Source organism: Coregonus lavaretus, assembly GCF_964263955.1.
Source record: "Coregonus lavaretus genome assembly, chromosome: 17".
In the NCBI taxonomy this organism is placed as follows: domain Eukaryota; kingdom Metazoa; phylum Chordata; class Actinopteri; order Salmoniformes; family Salmonidae; genus Coregonus; species Coregonus lavaretus.
This window is the reverse complement of record NC_140004.1, coordinates 28,194,901-28,219,426: the sequence shown is the minus strand read 5'-3', so window position 1 is coordinate 28,219,426 and position 24,526 is coordinate 28,194,901. Positions and strand designations below refer to the sequence as shown.

The 24,526-nt window shown below is 43.6% G+C and overlaps 1 protein-coding gene across 4 annotated transcripts; it reads left to right on the top strand.

Annotated features, from left to right (window-relative positions):
* Nucleotides 1–2,825: 2,825 nt before the first annotated feature.
* LOC311145112 (tissue-type plasminogen activator-like) lies at nucleotides 2,826–24,314 on the top strand. 4 transcript variants are annotated; one of them, XM_084181301.1, is made up of 15 exons: nucleotides 2,826–2,912; nucleotides 12,416–12,500; nucleotides 12,946–12,988; nucleotides 13,499–13,633; nucleotides 14,328–14,438; nucleotides 15,362–15,536; nucleotides 15,646–15,737; nucleotides 16,254–16,431; nucleotides 16,586–16,671; nucleotides 16,998–17,060; nucleotides 17,443–17,650; nucleotides 17,777–17,913; nucleotides 18,242–18,382; nucleotides 22,393–22,541; nucleotides 22,920–24,314. In XM_084181301.1, exons 1-15 carry the CDS (start codon nucleotides 2,854–2,856, stop codon nucleotides 23,085–23,087), a joined length of 1,830 nt encoding a protein of 609 aa, XP_084037427.1. In that variant the 5' UTR covers nucleotides 2,826–2,853; the 3' UTR covers nucleotides 23,088–24,314. The 4 variants fall into 4 exon arrangements, with proteins under 4 accessions (XP_084037427.1, XP_084037429.1, XP_084037426.1 ...); XM_084181303.1 differs by having other exon boundaries at nucleotides 2,893–2,912; nucleotides 12,419–12,500; XM_084181300.1 differs by lacking the exon at nucleotides 2,826–2,912 and adding an exon at nucleotides 10,490–10,578.
* Nucleotides 24,315–24,526: the final 212 nt, after the last annotated feature.

Here is a 24,526-nt window from a genome sequence, read left to right as displayed (position 1 = left end):
GCTGTCATCAAGGCAAAGGGTGGCTACTTTGAAGAATCTCAAATCTCAAATATAATATATATACTTTTTTGGTTACTACATGATTCCATATGTGTTATTTAATAGTTTTGATGTCTTCACTATTATACTACAATGTAGAAAATAGTAAAAATAAAGAAAAACCCTTGAATGTGTAGGTATGTCCAAACTTTTGACTGGTACTGTATATACAATTATATTAGTGTTTGTGGATTAATTTACTTCTGCCTGATGCCTTTTATGACGTTTTTGCCCATTGAAAACCATTCAAAAAGCCTACAAAAGTCAAAAAACAACAAGGCTACTTCCTGAGAAAATGACACATCACTTTCATACGTATACCCAGCTAACAAGGAACATAACTGAGACATTTGTAACATTCCCCTTAAGTCTTCCAGAGGTACTGAATGTCATAGCACGTTTGGGACATTATAGGCACATTCATAACGTTTCTAATAAGTATTATAGAGGTTATAAATATCAGGTCGCTATACAGACATCATGGGAACATTAAAAACATTCCTTGGTAGTCCATGAAAGGTTCTGAATATCATGTTATTTTTTAGATATCCTAGGAACATTTCATAATGTTACATTTAGAGCTATGGTTTGTCTTCATATAACGTTACAATTGGAATGATAGAAATACATTTTGGAACATCGTCTGTAAGTTTTACAATAACGTTATCATGACTTATGTGGGGACTAAAATAACTTTGTGGTCACGTCCTCTAACGTAATTTTGTTAGCTGGGTAGTGATCTAAGGCCTACGTAAGTAGTGTCATAATAATGAAACATTACGGTACAATATCTACTTGGAAAATACCCTATCGTATTCAGAGTGTTCAAGCTATGCAACGACATTGCCTTAATTGCCACCTGATGTAAGACAATGACGCAATCAATGACTGTTCAGCAGATTCTCGACACTCAAAACCTCAGCTTTTGAAGAATAGTGTCATCAAACAGAATTCCCCTTGTTTGTAAAGAAAACATTATTACATTTCCACATCAACAAAAACATGAAACATCCTCCCCACATCCGGCTGATTTGCACCATCACTTTGGTTCATACCCATACTGTATACATGCTTTTATGTATGTGCAAAAACTCCACGCATATGGCGTAGATATTTTTTTTACACTTGTAATGTGTGATTTGTAGGTGCATAGACCCCCTCACTGAGTAGCCTATGTTTTGAGAAACTATTTCCTGTTTACGTTGACTGAATATGGTGTTGTTTCAGAGGCTAGTGCTGTTGGCTTAATATGGTGTTTTGTAAAAAGGCCTAGCAGGCTCACAATTACAATACAGGTGCCTTTGGCCTTAGTTAACTACACAAAACACTTGCATCGCATTGCATTGGTATTGCAGTCATGGCAATGCATTAATTAGGAATAATTATTTTGTTGACATGACTTGGTGTCATAATTGTATCCTTATTCATCACGTATTACACAACCGCCTCGTGACACCATGAGTGACAAACGTGTGTGTGCACTGTGTGTGTGTACTGTAAGTGTGTGTGTATGTGTGAGTGAGTGAGTGTACTGTAAGTGTGTGTGTACTGTAAATATGTGGTGTCCTCATTAAACCCTGGTGACTCCATACTAATCTAACACAGATGGAGTTGTAAACAAGGCAACAGAGTGTTAGTCCAGAGCTAAATAATTTCCTCTCCCAAAAGTGGAATAAAAGTTGAACAACTTCAGCCATATTCTCCTCAACAGCACATAAGGACTAATAACATTGTATTTATTTATATAAAAGCATACAATGACACATTTTGAAGTCTTTGACTTGTCGCAGCCCTCTGATATGGAGTTGCAATGAAGAAGATATGACATTAGAATGACTGTTCAAATTCCATGGAATGATTGCCATTCTGGTGACTGAGTGATGGACAAACTTTCTGTATGAGGACAGGATGGGTAGTCAGTCAGGGGATTGTGGGATGTTGGAGAACCACAATGGAGTCACTGTGGGTCAGCCCTGCTGGTAGCGGATTCACCACTAACTGGATTTCCATTGGTACTGAACCCACCCGGTCACCCACAGTCTTTACCCTGGCCTGGTCAGGAGCCATGGGGAGGCCAATTCCAAACAGCTACACACATGCACACACACACACACACACACACACACACACACACACACACACACACAGACAGACAGACAGACATGTACACACACACATACTGTCATAGCTTTGCCCATGCAGAGTATAAACTCAGGTTGCAAAGAATTACATCAATAATAACATCAGATTTGCAGCCAAGGTCAACTGAAGTCTGTACAAGGCAAATATTTACTTTATTAGAATATGATATATTTTTCTTAATCAGCCCTTCAATGTTGATCCAAAGTCAGCTTCAGGTTCAGTTTTGTTTGTGTGTGTGTGTGTGTTGTGCACAGGCCTGAATGCCTTTGATTGAGTCTCACTTTCACAGAAAATTGTAATATGTAAAAATTGTAAAGTAATTCAGTAATTTTCAACCTAGGTGATTCAACATACCATGGGGCAATAAATCACGTAATGGATATTGATTACCTCATTGACGCGGACCTCATAGCCTACTCCAACTATTATAGACTACACTATATCCGTTATCATGTTTCTTACATGCTCTGATCCGGAGCCAACCCAGATACTCCCTGTGGGACAGTCCCGAACCCGCCCAAACAGCATCATCATCCGGCAAACCCGCCTCACTGCCTCCCTGAGGTCGATCATTTCCAAACATCCTCCCTCTTCCGCGAAAATAGCCGATAAAAACCAAGAGATGCACACAAGTGATCACACTTCATCGTAAATATCCGCTCTGGACCCCCGATGACAATTGTTTCTAGAGGGATATTCAGAACTAGCAACATACCATACACAAGGACAAGGTAAGGATATTCATATTAATATGTAACCACACATTGTTTTCCAGATTTTAATTGTTGTTTACTGGCATTGCTAAAAGTCATAGTGATTGCATTAGGCTACAACATTTGCTGATTGTTTTCTGTGAAGCATGCAGGGTCAAATTTGGAATGCCAAAGGATTTCAGTAATATTCTAATAAAATGTGAAATACATTTCAGTAAACAATGTGACATTTTAAATAGTTTTTGCATATCTAATTTTCCCAAGCATTTGTGCATAGTTCTATAAGCTGAATGAATGCATGTAGGCTATTATATGATTAGGCTATATTATTATGAGCGCAATCTCACATACAGACAGTAGGCTGTGGTTTTGTACGCTTGTGGGTGCTTATATATTCGGAGGTATGCACAATATCAAGGCTGATGGAACAGATCAGAATGGTTATCTTAAAATGTTGATCAACTATTATTTATTCACATGTTAAGCGCAGCAAGGTGCACACGGTGGTGGTAGGCCTACGCGCAAATGTTCCAAAATGCAATTGGCAGGAAAACACCGTTCTAAAATGCGCACCGCATATGCGAGTGTTTTACTGTGGTCAACCTATCTTGCAAACGAAAATCTGGATATAATGCACATTATGGTATCACACGGAATATGCTTGACAGGGAGAGATGCTCCTATCTCTGAACCTCTGCTAAACCGACTTAGTTTCGCCATTCGCCAGTGAATTGTGTGATGATGATGTGATATCTTTATACCCAGTAACCTAACTAAATAAAAAAGGATGGCAAATTGTAGGCTATTGACTTTATTTTTTATTTTCGATTTGGTAGCAACAATTTACACGCGTCATAGGCATCCCAGGCGGTAGTTTGGTTACACCCTCTTCAGTGATTGAGATTCCACATAACTATGCGTTCGTAGTCACTCTGGCTATCTACTCCGATTTCAGAGCACTCTCGTCTGTGTGCCAGCACCCGTTGAATGGTGTCAGTAAACCTCGGCAAAAAAACGTTATGAAATTGTTGCCAGTAGCACAGTTACAGTCACCAACGCTCTAGATAACATGAAAACAGCCTACCTAACCTGCTCTTCTAGGGCGAGTAAAATGGTCAGAGTGAGGTGGTCTCTCATTTGTAACTGGAAGTAGCTAGCAATCTAGCCAACTTTAACCAGTTAGCTTGGGTGCTTGACTGCGGTTGTGAGGTCAGAACGATCCGAAACATTTCCTACTCCTTGGTCAGAGCGTCCAGTGTGCGCTCTGAACGCTCCAAGATCGAAACGCTCTGAATTTATGAACGGACAATCTGACAACGCTATGAATTTACGAACACCAAGCGCAATCTGAGCGCCCTCCAAAGTGAATTTACGAACACACCGCATGATTGCGTTTGGATGTCATGAAATATGTCAGAAATACAGTCTTGCAGCAAATAGACATCTAAGTACTTTATAATGGCACAGATCTGATAAAAAATATATTCTGATTAATAAATCTATGATTTAATTTTTATAATGATCATAACCTATTGTATTTTATGATCATGTATAAGATTTGAATGGTGAGCTAATTCAAATAGAGTGCCAATACAAGTATTTACTGGGTTTGTTTAATCTCATATTCCATAATTTATATATCCCATATTGGAGACTTAATGAAAGTTTAACATATGTACCAATTTGAAAATACACATACATCGCATACTTAATAATACCATTTATTCCACATTGGAGTCTCAATTAAAGGACCGTTTCAAATATGGTCAGCAAACTCAATGTATTTATGTAATACAAATGCTCAATCGATTAAATCAAATCAAATCAAATTGTATTTGCCACAAGCGCCGAATACAACAGGTGTAGACATTACAGTGAAATGCTTACTTACGAGCCCTTAACCAACAATGCAGTTTTTAAGAAAAAAAGAAAGAAAAAAAAGTGTTAAGTAAAAAATAGTTAAGTAGATAAGTAAAAAAAATTAAAAAAATAAAAATATTAAAGAGCAGCAGAAAAATAAGATAACAGTAGGGAGGCTATATACAGGGGGTACCGGTACAGAGTCAATGTGCGGGGGCACCAGTTAGTCGAGGTAATTGAGGTAATATGTACATGTGGGTAGAGTTAAAGTGACTATGTATAAATAATAAACAGAGTAGCAGCAAAAGAGGGGGATGGGGTGAGGTGGGGTGGGGGGGCAGTGCAAATAGTCCGGGTAGCCATGATTAGCTGTTCAGGAGTCTTATAGCTTGGGGGTAGAAGCTGTGAAGAAGCCTTTTGGACCTAGACTTGGCGCTCCGGTACCGCTTGCCGTGTGGGAGCAGAGAGAACAGTCTATGACTAGGGTGGCTGGAGTCTTTGATAATTTTTAGGGACAATCAAATGTATTTTATAAAGCCCTTTTTACATCAGCAGTTATCACAAAGTGCTTATACAGATACCCAGTTTAAAAGCCCAAAGAACAAGCAATGCAGATGTAGAAGCACATTGGCTAGGAAAAACTCCCCAGTAAAGCAGGAACCTAGGAAGAAACCTAGAGAGGAATGAGGATCAGGGGGGTGGCCAGTCCTCTTCTGGCTGTGCCGGGTGGAGATTATAAGAGTACATGTCCGTTAAGGCCAGATCGTTCTTCACGATGTTCAAACATTCATAGATGACCAGCAGGGTCAAATAATAATCACAGTGGTTATAGAGGGTGCAACAGGTCAGCACCTCAGGAGTACATGTCAGTTGGCTTTTTATAGCCAAGCATTCAGAGGTCGAGAGAGCGCAAGGGTCAAAACAGCAGGTCCGGCACAAGGTAGCACATCTGGTCAGGGTCAGGGTTCCAACTACTCCACTATCTATTTTATGGATTAGAACCATTTTCACTGTACCATTTTTAAAATGCAACCCTCCAAACCTATTTACATCACATAATGGCATTTATCCTACACTACCGGTCAAAAGTTTTAGAACACCTACTCATTCAAGGGTTTTTCTTTATTTTTACTATTTTCTACATTGTAGAATAATAGTGAAGACATAAACTATGAAATAACACATATGGAATCATGTAGTAACCAAAGAAGTGTTAAACATATATTATATTATATTTGAGATTCTTCAAATAGCCACCCTTTGCCTTGATGACAGTTTTGCACACTCTTGACATTCTCTCAACCAGCTTCATGAGGTGGTCACCTGGAATGCATTTAAATTAACAGGTGTGCCTTCTAAAAAGTTAATTTGAGGAATTTCTTTCCTTCTTAATGCGTTTGAGCCAATCAGTTGTGTTGTGATGAGGTAGGGTGGGTATACAGAAGATAGCCCTATTTGGTAAAAGACCAAGTCCATATTATGGCAAGAACAGCTCAAATAAGCAAAGAAAAACGACAGTCCATCATTAATTTAAGACATAAAGGTCAGTCAATACGGAACATTTCAAGAACTTTGAACGTTTCTTCAAGTGCAGTCGCAAAAACCATCAAGCACTATGATGAAACTGGCTCTCATGAGGACTGCCACAGGAATGGAAGACCCAGAGTCACCTCTGCTGCAGAGGATAACTTCATTAGAGTTACCAGCCTCAGAATTTGTTTTTCAACAGGACAATGACCCAACACACCTCCAGGCTGTGTAAGGGCTATTTTACCAAGGAGAGTGATGGAGTGCTGCATCAGATGACCTGGCCTCCATAATCCCCCCACCTCAACCAAATTGAGATGGTTTGGGATGAGTCGGACCGCAGAGTGAAGGAAAAGCAGCCAACAAGTGCTCAGCATATGTGGGAACTCCTTCAAGACTGTTGGAAAAGGATATATTTTTATTTGTTTAACACTTTTTTGGTTACTACATGATTCCATATGTGTTATTTCATAGTTTTGATGTCTTCAATATTATTCTACAATGTAGAAAATAGTACAAATAAAGAAAACCCTTGAATGAGTAGGTGTTCTAAAACTTTTGACCGGTAGTGTATATTGGAGACTCAATTAAAGGACTGTTTCAAATATGTAGTGAGCAAACTCAATGGATTAAGGGCGTAAATGGAAAGTGTATATTTACACTCTTGGTTGCTATTGTGTAGGCTAGTTATACTCCGTTACTTGCAGAGTATGTAGCTCTCATGCATTTCATGTCTGTGCCATTTTCTTCTCACCTGATGGTGGATGTCTCCACACCTTGGCACATGTGCACTCTTAGAAAAAAAATGGTGCTATCTAGAACCTAAAAAGTTTATTCGGCTTTCCCCATAGGATAACCCTTTGAAGAACCCCTTTTGGTTCCAGATATAACCCTTTTGGTTCCAGGTATAACCCTTTTGGATTTCATGTAAAACCCTTTCCACAGAGGGTTCTACATGGAACCCAAAAGGGTTCTTATACAGGCGAAAGAAATGCACACCTATTTAGGCGAGGTGCTGGCTAACGGAGTAGAACACTTGAAAAAGAAAAGGAGAGCCGCACACTCTAGGAGCTCAGATGCAATAATTTAATAACCTAATAACCAACGTTTCGACAGACAAGCTGTCTTCAAAAGGGTTCTACCTGGAACCAAAAAGGGTTCTCCTATGGGGATAGCTGAATAATCCTTTTGGAACCCTCTCTCTCCCCTTCTATCCCAAATCTTTCACACCCACAATCATCTCTCTCTTTGGCCATCCCTCCACGTCACTCTCCATTTATCTCTCTTCATCCCTCTCTCCACCTGATACTCTTCTATTCTTTCACTACTGTAATCTCCCTCTCCATCCCTCCACCTGTCTCCATTCTTCTCTCTTTATCTCCCGTTCCACCTGATACTCCCCTCACATTCTGTTTCATACCGTCATCTCTCTCCATTAATCTCATTACCCCTTCCTTCACCTGATACTCCCATTGCACTGTATCACTTCGTCATCCGTCAGTTCACTCAGTAATCCACAGCTCTAGAATGAGATCATTCTAAAACGTCTTGTTGAAATAGTTCACATTCAAAACTACAATAACAAGTGAAACAGTTGTGAATCAGTGTTCTTTCAGATAACAGAACAGAGATTACACTGAGAAAATATTTATTGGAATGTGGTTCCCTGGAGGTAGCTGGGAACCGGCTGACCATTAAGGGGCAGCATAGCAGTCCAAACTCAGCAATGTTGCTTAGTAACATTACATTTACATTTTAGTCATTTAGCAGACGCTCTTATCCAGAGCGACTTACAGTTAGTGATTACATTTTATTTTTATTTTTATACTGGCCCCCCATGGGAATCGAACCCACAACCCTGGCGTTGCAAACGCCATGCTCTATCAACTGAGCTACATCCCTGCCGGCCATTCCCTCCCCTACCCTGGACGACGCTGGGCCAATTGTGCGCCGCCCATGAGTCTCCCGGTCGCGGCCGGCTGCGACAGAGCCTGGATTCGAACCAGGATCTCTAGTGGCACAGTTAGCACTGCGATGCAGTGCCTTAGACCACTGCGCCACTCAGGAGTCCAGTAACAAGTTGATCCCGGACCATTGCTTACGGATCAGTGCATTTAGTGCTGACCTGTCTGATTCACAGGTCAAGAGCCGGTATATCAATCAATTTCAATCAATTTTATTTTATATAGCCCTTCTTACATCAGCTAATATCTCGAAGTGCTGTACAGAAACCCAGCCTAAAACCCCAAACAGCTAGTAATGCAGGTGTAGAAGCACGGTGGCTAGGAAAAACTCCCTAGAAAGGCAAAACCTAGGAAGAAACCTAGAGAGGAACCAGGCTATGAGGGGTGGCCAGTCCTCTTCTGGCTGTGCCGGGTGGAGATTATAACAGAACCATGCCAAGATGTTCAAAAATGTTCATAAGTGACAAGCATGGTCAAATAATAATCATAGCAGGCATAGCTCCAGCCAAGTAGCTTACCATCCCGAAGTAACACAAAGTGTCATGACAGTGTTAGGTCAGTTGTCATAAGCAGACATCAGCTCTCATGACATGTGTTATATCATTATTATGACACAGTTACTAACATAGTATAGCCCTTATGACAGAGGGTTCAAGTGTTGGGAATAACATATCCAGTGTCTCTTCCCCAAAAAGTAATGCGGCGACATGGAAAATAAGTATATTTTAGAGTTCTGGAACCAAACCTAAGAAGAGAAGGAATGGAAGATAATTAGCTAGAACCAAACCAGAGTTTCGTGTCATGCTTTATCACACTGGTTCAATGTGATGCTAGTCAGATTACGCCTATAGCTGCCTGGTTTCTCTCAGTGAAGAATAAACACTTATAACTGTGTTAAACGCATGCCATCATGGCATGTGTGCATGCACAGTCACATACACCCACCCATACACAACTCCCCCTCTCTACAACTGTTTACTTCATTTCAATTACATTTATGAAGCTTTATTGGTATGAAAAGTGAAGGAACTTACATTGCCACATCATATTTTACCAACAGCAACATCAGTACCAATGTTTGACAGAACACTTTAAAGATGTTTCCTGTTTCTTTGTCCTCGCTCTAGCAGTTGTAGGTCAGGGGGGGGTGGGGTGGGGGTGGGGTAATGATGACAAGTGCCTGGATTAGGAACTGCGCAGCTTCCTGTGTGAGGTAGGGTCGTACTCTATGGATGTTGTAGCGCATGAACCTGCAGGAGCGAGTCACTGCTTTGATGTTTGCAGAGAATGACAGGGTGTTGTCCAGGGTCACGCCAAAGTTCTTTGCACTCATGGGTCTGTAGGGAATGTATAGTCATACAACACAATCAAAAGAAACCACTAACTAACTGGGTGGGACATACCATTGCCTTCTAATCCCTGCTAGGAAATGAGGTAGCCCTTTCCTGCAGTCAATGACCAAAAACGCACTCTTTGGCCTCATGGGTGGAATGTTATTAATATTTTTCATAATTTCATAATTATTATTTTTTTATATATATGGAAATGTGGTGTTTCTATGTCAAACATTTTGTTTTATTTCATTCTGTGATGTATATCAAGTGTAATATTGGGATGCAAACTCAAAAGGGAATACATTTCAACTCTATATCTGACATGGCACAGGTGTCTTCTTTTTTTAAAGCCCATAACCATGTGTGTGAGGTTGTTTCAAAGTAGATTTGTTTAAGACTACCAAGAATCACTCTGTGTGACCCTGATTTAGCCCACTGCAGTAAAAGGTTAAACTCCAATCGACAAAAAAAACTAAAAAACATGCTGACTTTTAAGAGATGTTCTTGTTATCTTGTAAACTCCTACCAACATAATAGGGGTGTGCAACTGTGTGTGTTTGTGTGTGAGAGAAAGTGTGTGTGGGTTTTAGTGTGGGTTTAAACACATGCATGTGTGTCTGTTGGGTCTTGTAAGAGCTGGTTTAGTAGGATCATTGCCAGGCCACAAACCAGTCCTACACAGACACACTGCATTGAGGGATTGTCAGACAATGTTTGTGTATGTGTGTGTTTGTATGTGTGATAGACACACGTTAATGATGGAAGACAGGCACTAGGCGTGTGTGTGACAGATAAAATATGAAAGTGAGTGACGTCAGGCACACAGGCTCAATGTTGGCAGGAACATATGGCCTGGTCTGATAGGCCAGAGGGAGGGACAGCAGGGGACCAGAGCAACTCATGCTCTGCCAAAGAGGCTCAGCCAGGGGTAGAAAACACAGCCTGAATTAAACCAGGGGTTTTCCTCCCTCCAGATGACAAACAACTGGCTTAAAAGGGGTATGTACTCTGCTCTGTTTGTGTGTGTGTGTGTGTGTGTGTGTGTGTAAGTCCCACAAATCTTGCAGAGTCATCCCAGTGAAAGACTCAAGGAGTCTGTGTTCTAGGAAAATCTACTCTTTGTGCCTGGTGAGTTGATTAGCTTCACGTTCCTGAGCAGTGCGTGTGTGTGCAGTTTGACCTCATTATAACAAAACACCAGCCCAGTCAGCCACAGGGGATGAGTCAGAAAACCACCAGCCAGCTGAGGTGTGTGCATATGTGTGTGTGTGTGTGTGTGTGTGTGTGTGTGTGTGTGTGTCGGTAGGTCAGGTTTATATCTTGGTCTTGGTCCCATGCAATGACCACAGTGCTGGAGTCTTCCTCAGTCTCTTTCCATCTTTCCATCTTTCTTTAACTTTAAGTTGTTCTCTTTTGTCTTTCCCTCTGTCTTCCCCTTCTCCCTATCTCTCTCCAAGGGTGAGTCCTGGTTAGTCACAGTTTACAGAGAGGCATTGGGGCCTAAAAGGGTTCTGCAGTGCATCTCTAGTCTGATGTGTGTTTACAGAGAGAGAGAATTAGATTAATTTACATTTATTCCAATGTTTATTTTATGGCAACGACTGTGATATGTGGTTGTCTTACCTTCCCTAGTAAGTCGCTCTGTTAAATGACCAAAATGTAAATGTAAACATAAAATTCCATTAGCAGATGCTCTTATCCATAGCATCCTTCAGTACTGCCAAATAGCACGATCATCACACCTTCACCATCGCCACACATTTAAAAATACAAAGGTTCTTTAATGTCAGATTCAACTAAGTGTGTAGTCTGGTTAAAAAATGTAGCAAACCCTGTAGTAGTGCAAACAAACTTTTTGGAAAGCCAATTTAGTGGAGTCAAACGCTGTAAAGTTGTCCCCCCCCCCTCCCCCCTCTTCTCATCGCTCTATTTTGTCATTAGTCATTCTACCCGTCCTATATCTGCACACCTCTTTAGAAACTGCTTCCAGACTGGCTTGGAATGTTGGGAGAGGGCTTTAGCAACGTTTTGTGAGCTCACACACTCATACACAGTTTACACACACACACACACACACACACACACACACACACACACACACACACACACACATGAGCTCGTGAGACTTCTCCTCGGTGGCAAACTGTGCTTAGTTGTTTGTCACTGTTCTCTGTCCCTTAGGACTAACCTTAACCCCTAACCCTAATTGTAACCCTAACCCTAATTGTAACCCTAAGCTTAAAATAGCCTTTGTCCTCGTGGGGAAATGTTCCTTGTTTTACTATCCTTGTGGGGATTTTCAGTACCCACGAGGATAGTAATACAAGCCCCCACACAGTGACTTATCCAAAGCGACTTACAGTCATATGTGCATGCATTTTACGTATGGGTGGCCCCAGGAATCAAACCCACAACCCTGGCGGTGCAAGCGCCATTCTCTACGAATTGAGCTACAGATGACCGCACACACGCACGCACGCACGCATAGCTATAACTTCCTTCCTGTATGTCAGTAGACCTCCAATTCCCGAAACGTTCCACCTGTCCCACCATTTCCCTTTCCATCTGTCTTACTCAAAGGAAGGGTCAGGGTGAGGGTTAGAGGAAGGGGTAGTATTGAAGAGTTCATCCATTCGCTACACACATCAGAGTAGCACACTCATGACATTGGATCTATTGTTTTTTGTTTTTTTTCTCATAAGTTGTGACTGCGTCCAAAGGATGTTGAGTGCTTGATATGTATGTTCCCAATGACTTGACTTGTCCTGAATCAACCAAAACAGTCTTTCTTCACATGGCTTAGTAGAACCTTAAATCATTTGTATTTATTTTCCAGCAGAAAAGATCCAGACACAACCATGGCCAGAGTATTGGGACTGCTGCTCTTCCTGTCAGCTCTCTGCTGCTCTCTAGCGGACAAAGTAGGTACCACATCCACTGCACTAACAACAGCTCCAGGTAGAAGTTGCACTTAGGTGCAGATCTAGGATCAGCTTAACCTATAGGACCAGCTTAACCTATAGGACCAGCTTAACCTCGCAAAATGCATGAGGTGAAAAATGCTAAACTGAGTCTAGAGTTCATCACTACTGTTGCCATGCAGACAGTTAACTTAATCACTACTGTTGCAATGCAGACAGTTAACTTCATCCACTACTGTTGCCATGCAGACAGTTAACTTCATCACTACTGTTGTAATGCAGACAGTTAACTTCATCACTACTGTTGCCATGCAGACAGTTAACTTCATCACTACTGTTGCCATGCAGACAGTTAACTTCATCCACTGCTGTTGCCATGCAGACAGTGTGTGTTTGTTGGTACTGTGGAGCTTTGAGCTCATTTCTCTTACCTCTCCCATGGCAGGTTGACCTTCGTCACACCAAGAAAGGGACAAGCTACTATAAAGGTGAGCTTGGACTGCCCTCTCTGCCCCCTCACCCTCTTACCCCCCACTTCTGTCCCTCCCTTCACACCACAGGAGGCTGCTGAATGGAGGAAGGCTCATAATAATGGATGGAATGGAGTGAATGGAATGATATGTGTTGGATACCTTTCCATTTCTTTTCCGTTCCAGCCATTACTTTGAGTCCGTCCTCCCCAATTAAGGTGCCACCGGCCACCTGTGCTTCACACTAATCATGTGTTAGCTACAATGAATCATTTGTTTGTGTATCACCTACGCCTTCTCTTTTCATGTGTATACATTATGTATCTGTCTCTCATTTTGTAGTAAATTACATTACTATGTGTCTGTGTCTCTCTGTGTTTTTGTCTTTGTCTCTGTCCCTGTGTGTGTTTCTGTGTGTATGTGTCTCTGTGTATATGTGTGTGTGTGTGTGTGTGTCTGTCTGTGTGTGTGTGTGTGTGTGTGTGTGTGTGTGTGTGTGTGTGTGTGTGTGTGTGTGTGTGTGCGTAGCACGGTGTGTGGATGGCCAGTCGGCTGTGGTGCGTGGTCTTGGGGACACGTGGATGAGATGGAGGCGACAGCGTGCGGAGTACTGCAGCTGTGCATCACCAGGACGAGTGCGCTGTCACTATGTGCCAGTCATAAGTGAGTGGAAGCACACACAGACACACATATACATATACTGTATATAGATACAGACACACATATACATATACTGTATATAGATACAGACACACACACACACGCTCACACCCCCCTCTAGGCTGGCAGAGTGACAACACTGTTCAGCTTGTTTTTGTGTCTATGTATCTTGTTCTCTTTTCCAGTCTTCCTTTTCCTCTGTTTTGTCTTTGTCTGATCAACAGAACCCCCCCCTTCCCTCTGTCTGCCTGCCCCCATCTCTCCACTCTGTATTTACAGCATCTCTCTCTTCTGTTCCCTTACTTTCCTCCACTATGGCGAGTGGTTGGTGTCATGGAGAGAGAGGGTGTAGTCTAGGATGGAGAGTCATTAGAACACCCACCCATTGTGACTTCACTATGTTTAAACGCTCTTGGCATAAACCCTCCCATACACATGTGCCTTCACCCCCACTGAACAACGCTATGACGCATGACCACCCATCTGATGACAGACAAATCACTGTGAGGTCATACGCTGTCAACAGAGACGTGAAACTGGGGTTGAAGCTGTTCTGAAAAATAGAAATTATGAGAGATTGTTTGTGATGTAAAAGAAGTCATGAAATTTGGCATAACAGGTGGGCTCTTCGTCTGTGGCCTAGTAAATATTGTTGTTAGAGAAAAATAAAAAACAACAAAACTCTCCATCCCTCTAGCCTGCTATCAGTCAAGGTGCTACAACGGGGGGACCTGTAAGGAGGCGGTCTACTCGTCTGACTACCTGTGCCAGTGTCCACCAGGCTTCACTGGGGCTCAGTGTGAGATCAGTAAGTAGAGCACAATCAGAGACCACACTACACTGTCAAATACTTCTCCTCTCGGCTCATATACTACTGAAAAACAAGGACAAGGAATTGCTATTGAGGCCTATCTATTAGCATCTAGTAGTAATGTTGGCTACTACTATCATTAGGCCAGTAGACACATAGAGAATGGTAGAACGCAATCCTGCTACAATGACTAATAAAGATTATGGAGTTGTGGTCTGTGGTCTGCGGGCCAGCCGGAAAATAAAAATTGTTTACACCCCAGAAACCAAAATCTGGAACACCATGGAACTCAGTGGTTAGCTGACATCAATCTGTTTGTTTCATTCCGTTGGGAGGCCATTGTACACACCCCACCTGCTCAACATTCAACATGTAAATTCAAAACACGTTGACGGTCTAATGAGTGAGTTTACAGCCAAAAGAGTGATCCCAGAGTCATATTATATGATGTAATCTATCAGTGTCATAATTCATCATTGGTCATTTGTTGAAACCACAACGGCCAAACTCTCTCCACATGTGACTCTGAGTGAGCCTAAAAAGAGTGGTATATCCTCTCTACATGAGTTTACTCAGTACTTACGCATGTGTCGTTGCATGGATACCATAAGATCAGAGAGCCAAAACACAGAAGAGATGTGTGAGTGAGTCCTTAGTCATGTAACCAGGATGCATGACGATAGGAGGAAGCCATAGAGAAAGGGCGACAGCTAGACAGACACACAGAGAGACTCTATCAGATCAACATGGTTGTTATGATAATGTATTTCCCCATAGATACCATGTCTGTGTGTCCCAAATGGCACCCTATTCCCTATATGCCCTAGTCAAAAGTAGTGCGCTATGAAGGGAATAGGGTGCCATTTGGGACATAACTTATGTGTTGGATTGGATAGACTAATTTCTCTCCCTCTCCACAGACACCAATGAGAAGTGTGTGGTGGGCCAGGGTAAAGGATACCGTGGTATGTGGAGTATCAGTCGGACCGGCTCAGAGTGTATCAACTGGAACTCTACAGCCCTCAGAGGGAAGACGTTCACAGCTAAGAGACCAGAGGCTAACAGCCTGGGGCTGGGCAACCACAACTTCTGCCGGTACACACACACACACAAACACACAAATGCACACACATACACACACACACACGCATACATCAATCGAGCACTCAATAAAAATATTCCCCCCCCCTGTTCTCTCTCTCAGGAATCCAGGCAATGATACTAAGCCATGGTGTCATGTCTACAAGGGAACCCAGATAGCCTGGGAGTTCTGTACTCTCTCCAGCTGCCCTGCAGGTAATGACATGACAACAGAATAGTATACCAATATTTGGTTATGTAGCGGACATGAGTCAAGTCATGGTCATCTGATGAGGTAGTCCAGCCCTGTGAACTTCAAAACCAGTGTCTGCCCTCGGCCCAAGAGGGAATTTCCTCTTGGTCTAAGATGTTTGTTTCTCCCATGGGAGACCCGGGTTCATATCCTGCATGTTACAATGGCGCCGAACGTGGGGTGGTCTCTCATGGGGGAGGAGGTCAAAGGGCAGTGAATGTAGAGGACATGAGTTGGTCATGGTCACGTGATGAGGGAGCCCCGCCTGCAAACTTCAAAACCGGTGTCTGCCCTCTGCAATTTCTTCTTGGTCTAACGGTCTAAAACGTTGGTTGCTCTTGTATGGTTCATATCCCGCATGCTACAGTTACATTGTTGCCTTGCCAAACTATGACAAGTAGACTACTTTACTGACTGTGTGGTCCACAGCGTAAATTAAATCTGAGTTCACCTGTGCCTCACCCTGTGTGTTTTTCCAGACCAGAGCCCAGCAGAGTGTGTTCAGGGCTCAGGGCAGACGTACAGGGGGACGACGGCCATCACTAAGAGGGGCTCCAGCTGTCTCCCCTGGGACTCACCCCTCATCACCAACAAGTTCTACAACGCATGGAGGTCTGAGGCCAGAGAGCTGGGGCTGGGAAGTCACAACTTCTGCAGGTAGGATCATAAACACACAGAGAAACTCTCTCTCACACATGCATGCTGGACACATACACTCATGTACGTACACACACACACACACACACACACACATTTGTACGCACGCACCCACAACCACACACTTACACATTCTCCTCTCTCTTTCTTTCAGGAACCCAGACGGTGATCTCGGCCCCTGGTGTCACATCTACAGGAACATGCAGCTGACCTGGGAGCTCTGTGACATCACCAAATGCCGTGAGTATCTCTGTTACCCTGTTACCATGACTACTGTCCAATATGTCAACAGTATGCATCATCGTCCTCTCATGTGCCGGTCAAATGACCACTGTCTTTCTGCGAAGAAATGTCATCATCATTATCATCATCATCATTATCATCATCATCACCATCATCACCTACAGTAGCTTACTGTAATTCATGTGATGACTAAGAAGACAAGGAGTCAAATGTCTGTCGGGATTGCAATGAGTGAAATTGAGTGCATTTGCAACTGTAGTCACACTGTATGAGTATTTGATATCGAATGTCATACTGAGCAGTATCTGTTGTTTGTTCTTTAGCGAGGAAACCTACTACCATCACTACTCTAGGCCCCAGGGCTCCCACCACTACCAACAACAGAGGTAGGAGGACAGCCACAAAACAACACATTACATTTACCTGTACACTTGTCTCCTCCTCCACATCACACCCTCTCCTTCCTCCACACCTCCCCCTCTCCTTCTCTTCCTCCTCCACACCAAACCCTCTCCTTCTCTTCCTCCTCCACACCAAACCCTCTCCTTCTCTTCCTCCTTAACACCTCCCCCTCTCCTTCTCTTCGTCCTCCACACCAAACCCTCTCCTTCTCTTCGTCCTCCACACCAAACCCTCTCCTTCTCTTCCTCCTCCACACCAAACCCTCTCCTTCTCTTCCTCCTCCACACCAAACCCCCTCCTTCCCATGAATGTTGAGGTTTTTAAATCTAAAAACAGAAAACAATATATCGACTACCCCCCCCATAGGTACCTGTGGACAGCGTGCTGACAGCAATCAGAGTCGCCCCTCCTTACGTATCCTGGGGGGGGCCCAGCAGAGTGACATCACAGAGCAGCCATGGCAGGCAGCCATCAACGTGTTCCGGCCCATTCACAATGCACACTTCTACCTGTGTGGAGGGGTCCTCATAGACTCCTGTTGGGTCCTCTCTGCTGCACACTGCTTCGACGAGGGGTGGGTTTAATACACAAATGCGCACACACGCACGCACACGCACAAACACACACACACACACACACACACACACACACACACACACACACACACAAGTGTGACTCACTGATCTGCTGTCTCTGCTAGGTTTAAACCAGAGCGTCTGCAAGTGGTTCTGGGCCGGACGTTTCGTAAGAACCCCTCCAGCAGTGACCAGATCTTTGAGGTGGAGAAGTACTGGACCCACGAAAAATTCAACGAGGAAACCTTTGACAACGACATTGGTGAGCCATTTTTACATTACATTTTAGTCATTTAGCAGACACTCTTATCCAGAGCGACTTACAGTGGCGATTGCATACATTTTCATACTGGTACCCCGTGGGAATTGAACCTACAACCCTGGAGTTGCAAGTACCAACTGTACCAACTGAGCTACATGGGACAACACAATGTTAAGCACTGACTCGCAAGAGGCTTGACATGATTATGTAGCATATGTGAAGAGCCATAAAGAACCGTTGTAACCAAAGTAAACCACAATCCCTCATTCTCTCTTTGCTCTCCTCCTCCTCCTCCTCCTCCTCCTCCCTTCCCTCCCCCTCTCCTCAGTCTTGCTGAAGCTGAAGAGTGATATTGGCCTGTGTGCTGTGGACTCCCCGGAGGTCATGCCCGCCTGTCTGCCTGACCCAGGCCTGGTACTGCCCGACTGGACTGAGTGTGAGATCTCTGGCTACGGCAAAGAGAAGGAGTGTAAGACAGACATCACCCTTTCTTTGAAATGTTACTCTCTTTTTTAAACTCTGCTCATGAAGCTTAGCTAAGTGTTGTTTCTGTGGTTTATTTTCTGATGCCCAGTAGAGAGCAGTAGCCTGAGGCACACTCAGGTTTTTGTGAAAGGGTGGAGAAGAATGTTGAAATACACTACATGACCAAAAGTATGTGGACACCTGCTCATCGAACATCTCATTCCAAAATCATGGGCATTATTATGGAGTTGGTCCCCCCCTTTGCTGCTATAACAGCCTCCACTCTTCTGGGAAGGCTTTTTAAAATGTGTATTATTATAATATTTGTTTGTATTTTACACCCTTTCTATCCACAATTTCGTGATATCCAATTATGATCTTGTCTCATCGCTGCAACTCCCCAACGGGCTCGGGGGAGGCGAAGGTCGAGTCATGCATCCTTCGAAACATGACCCGCCAAACCGCGCTTCTTAACACCCGCCCGCTTAACCCGGAAGCCAGCTGCACCAATGTGTTGGAGGAAACACTGTTCAACTGACGACCGAAGTCAGCCTGCAGGCGCCCAGCCCGCCACAAGAGCGCGATGAGCCAAGTAAAGCCCCCCCGGCCAAACCCTCCCCTAACCCGGACGACGCTGTGCCAATTGTTCGCCGCCTTTTGGGACTCCTGGTCATGGCCGGTTGTGACACAGCCTGGGATCAAACCCGGGTCTGTAGTGATGCAGTGCCTTAGACCGCTGCGCCACTTGGGAGGCCCCTTTCTGGGAAGGCTTTTCACTAGATGTTGGAACATTGCTGCGGGGACTTGCTTCCATTCAGCCACAAGAGCATTAGTGAGGTCGGGCACTGATGTTGGATGATTAGGCCTGGCTCGCAGTCGGCGTTCCAATTCATCCCAAAAGTGTTTGAAGGGGTTGTAATGCTGAAACAGGAAAGGGCCTTGCCCAAACTGTTGCCACAAAGTTGGAAGCACAGAATCGTCTCGATTGCCATTGTATGCTGTAGCATTAAGATTTCCCTTCACTGGAATTAAGGGGCCTAGACCGAACCATGAAAAACAGCCCCAGACCATTATTCCTCCTCTACAAAACTTTACAGTTGGCACTATGCATTGGGACAGGTAGCGTTCTCCTGGCATCCGCCAAACCCAGATTAGTCAGTCGGACTGCCAGATGGTGACACGTGATTCATCACGCCAGAGAATGCGTTTCCACTGCTCCAGAGTCCAATGGCGGCGAGCCTTACACCACTCCAGCCGACGCTTGACATTGTGCATGGTGATCTTGGGCTTGTGTGCAGCTGCTCGGCCATAGAGACCAATTTCATGAAGTTCCTGACTAACAGTTCTTGTGCTGACGTTGCTTCCAGAGCAGAGCATGTGAGCGAAGTTGAGCGGTTGGAAATCCCGCTCATCTCTCATGGAGCGGTGCGCAACGGCGATCCATGTCCTTTCCATGTCCTTTCCAACTGCTCTGCTAAAAACCGCTCCGCTCTCACAGAAAAGAAACTCCAAATTCGCTCCATTCATTAAAATCACAATTTAACCAACACCCATCTTATTTTTGTGACTACCTGGATCTACCATTTGGTTTTGAAGTATTGAAACCAAACCATATCGATTTGAAGGACAAGTATTTGAATAAACATGAAAAGCTGAAAGTAAGAAGCACACATAATTTCAAATAGGCTACATGTCATATTAAACAGCAAATAAACACTCTAAAAAGGTCAGGAGCCAGACAGGGAGCCTAAGAAGGAACGAAAATTAATTATTTAGGTTCTATTATTTCAATTATTTCAAGGCTATAGCCTACAAAGAAATACATTGTGAAACATTTGCGAGTGTGACACACTAGACTGGTAGGGACATAAAACGCTCAGCATTTAAACAACATTTAGTTGTATTAAATAATTAGTCTATAAATTGCGCATATAGGCTATGACTTACTTAGAATGAAATACAAATTAAACGAAAAAATAACTTGTTTTTAGAAACACAAGTTTGGCCAGTCTGTGGCTTCAGGCTCATGCGATGGTGCCTGGAGAGCCGGCCAGCAGCGGAGAATATCCTCTCCACCCCTGCAGAGCCACTGGGGATACTAAACACCCTTTTGGCCACTCTTGCCAGGCTGGGCAGAGATACAGAGTTGTTTTTTATTTTTCTGTAGGTAGGCCTAAAGGTTTTTAGGCAAAATAACTCAATCAAAACGGAAAGCTCCTTGAACGTGGGAATATGCCAGGCCTATTGGGCCAAAATCAATTATGGCCTATTGTATAGATAATAGAACAAAAATGAACTCAATGTTTAAGAGATCTGATTTTTAGTTTATAAATACTTTGCTACAATGACACACTTAGTTATCTACCCACCTCGTTCCTTTCTTTTAGCATGGGGCACGTAGGTACACCATCATGCTTTCGGGATGTGTGTCTTTTCAGATTCCACAATGATTCTTTAGTTGTGGACACTACATCACCGCACTCCCTCTCTTGGTCCTTAACTTTGTAAGTCACCTAAATTTAGCACCTGTATGTTTTAGCAGTTTCTTTATGAAAATATTTAGCGAACTCCATGACAGTAGCTAAAGCAAAGGGCTATAGCAGCACACAAGTAGACTACAAATGCATGCTGGGCCGGGCATGCGAGAAGGCAGACACTCCAGCCTTTGGGAATTGTAGTGTCGAGTCAAATTGTTGCTAATAATGCTGTAACAAAGGAGTCCACTCATACTGAACTTTGATCATAAGGTTTATTCATATCACAAGATTTCAGCATAAGTTTACGGATGTCATGACCACCCGGAGAGCAGTGGTTCCCAAATTGCAATGTCTGCTCTGGTCTTCTTTGTTCAAACCCAGTATATATAATCTTCCCCAAAACATGGGTTGCTCCCTTTACTGTCCAATCCCCTGTCTTGTATGGGGCGTCACCCTAAAAACGGCTCTCTTTGAACCTAAATAAACATCCCCTCAGGTTCCACTTGAAAACATTAACAAAGTCATAATCTTAATACACTACATATTCTCGCACCGTGCTCCAGTCAAATTGGGCACGCTCCACTCCTCGCGCCGCTCCAGCGCCGCTCCGCTCACATACTCTGTTCCAGAGGCAGTTTGGAACTTGGTAGTAAGTGTTGCAACCGAGGACAGACGGTTTTTACGCGCTACTCGCTTCAGCACTCAGCGTTCCCTTTCTGTGAGCTTGTCTGGCCTACCACATTGCGGCTCAGCCGTTGTTGCTCCTAGACGTTTCCACTTCACAATAACAGCACTTACAGTTGACCGGGGCAGTTCTAGCAGGGCAGAAATTTGACTAACTGATTTGTTGGAAAGGTGACATCCTATGACGGTGCCACATTGAAAGTCACTGAGCTCTTCAGTAAGGCCATTCTACTGCCAATGTTTGTCTATGCAGATTGCATGGCTGTGTGCTCGATTTTACACACCTGTCAGCAACGGGTGTGGCTGAAATAGCCGAATCCAGTAATTTGAAGAGGTGTCCACATACTTTTGTATATATAGTGTACCTAAAGCTCTCGAGTGGCGCAGTGGTCTAAGGCACTGCATCGCAGTGCTAGCTGTGCCACTAGAGATCCTGGTTCAAATCCAGGCTCTGTTGTAGCCGGCCGCGACCGGGAGACCCATGGGGCGGCGCACAATTGGCCCAGCGTCGTCCAGGGTAGGGGAGGGAATGGCCGGCAGGGGATGTAGCTCAATTGGTAGAGCATGGCGTTTGCAACGCCAGGGTTGTGGGTTCGATAAAATAATGTATGCACTAACTGTAAGTCGCTCTGGATAAGAGCGTCTGCTCAATGACTAAAATGTCAATGTAAAGCAGTGTTTCTTAATCCTGGTCCTGGGGACCCAAAGGGGTGCATAACCCTTGCTATCTTTTTTTATTTAGTCTAGAGATAAATGTTATATAGGCTATAGGTGTTAGCGAGGGCATGGAGGAATGCAGGCCGACAACATGTGTCCAGAGCTTAACACCCTCCCCCTTCCCCTCTCTCCATAGTTGATGCGATGTACTCTGAGCGGGTGAAGAGGGGTCACGTGAGGCTGTGGCCTCATGACCGCTGTGTCCCTAATATCTTATCTGGGCGTCTGGTCACCTCTAACATGCTGTGTGCCGGGGACACCCGGGGTCTGGACGACGCCTGCAAGGTGAAGAGGGCTCTTCTTCTTTCACCTTCCTAAGACCCAAACACTCTCTGGCTGCGTCCCAAATAGCACCATATTCCCTATATAGTGCACTACTTTTGACCATAGCCCTATGGACCCTGGTCAAAAGTAGTGCACTATATATGTAGGGAATAGGGTGCCATTTGCCATGCAGTATGCAGCCCTAAGCCCCAAACACTCTCTGCAAGACTAAGCACTTAAATAACTAATTAGCTGGTATGATTGGAACAAGTATGTATCATGTTGGATGTTAGTGCTACTGATAATATTTATAAAATGTACTGTAGGCCTCCTGATGAACCATGACTGAACCACAACTGACACATGTCCCTCATCTCCTCCTCCTCCTCTCCTATGCAGGGGGACTCTGGCGGTCCCCTCGTCTGTCCCAAGGATGGCAGGATGACTCTGATGGGGCTGATCAGCTGGGGAGATGGCTGTGGGAAGAAAGACACGCCCGGGGTGTACACACGTGTTACACAATACACTGACTGGATCAGCAGCAAGAAACAGGAAACTAGCCAGTAAACAAACACACAAACATACACACAAACAGTACATACACCTGGAGAGAACTTGTGAGAGAATTCATCTGACTCTGTCATCAGAGAATTCATCAGACTCCTGTCCATCAATCACCATGAATGCCTTAACCGAGGAATGGACAAACACTCAATGCACAAGAGGAACCTCCAGTACTCCAATACATTCTGTGTACGTATTGTTTAACTCTTGGGCTGAGAGGGAGAATGCAGTAAGGTCAGAAGAAACTCAGAACACTACACCTCGAAAGTGAAAATACTTTTACTCAGTCCAGCTCAGTGCCTTCCAGCTGATTCCTGTTCTACCCAAAGCTACATGTAAAGTATATATTTAGATATATGGCTCTGGTTCCACCACTCCATACGCAGCTCACAGAATGTACTTTGCACACAAGGTTCCATAGGAATGTATATAGCCACTCTCATGAACATTTTCCAGTTCATTTAGAGTTAATTTTACATGGGCGGCTTGCTGTCTGAATGTTGCAATGTTACCCTCCTACCCCACTATAGCACTAACCACAAAACAATCTGCTGGATCAGAGTCAATCGAAGACAGCGGCTACATTCCAAACTGAAAACCCAAACCCATTCCTCTGCATTTGTTGACTCCATCAGCACCTAACAGTTCTGAATGGGCGTAAGAAATATGGGAGGAAAAGCCTACCTTTCAGATGCTTGAAGGGCACGAATTAAGGGGTTGAGTTGTCAGATTGGAATATAGCCAGAGCCTGAACACAGCCACCATTATCTGTCTCCATTCCATAAGCGTTGGGTTGAGCCCAGCGATCAGCACATCCAGTCTTTTAATGTTGGTTTTATGCTGAAAAGGACTGGGAGGTGTTTGTATCTAACGAAAGCACTTTCACTGCAAAGCTTTTGGACTCCACCTCCCTCAGATAGTACAATATTTGTTCATGTTTGAGTGAGTGTTCATATTATTTAGTATCTCAAAAAGATACACCCTCTCAAGGACAGTAATGTTTAATATTTTTATTTTACGTGTGTATTAAGTTAATATTTATGTCTATTCCTGTTACCGTTTTTTTCTACTGTAATAGTTTATGCAGTTTTTTTAGTAGTTCAGTGTGTCGAGTTCTGAAGAAGTTGTTTATAATACATTTTTGGGGCTATCATAACCTTTTTCTGAGAAAGACATACACCCATCTTTTTAAATAAAGAACATTTAAATAAAGTTTATGGTTACCTCTTCAATTTCTCTTGTTGTTACGGGGCTAATTCATTGACTAGAGTAGACCTACACTTCAACAAGGGTTCTTCTAAGATCTTCAAAGTTCTTCGAAGAACCTTAGGGTTCTTGGCACTGAAAATTGCACCCAAAAGGTTATTCCAAGAACCCCATAGGAGGTGGGGTTCATCGAGGAACCTCCTTAGTTGGTGGGGTTTCTTGCAGGAACCTAACTG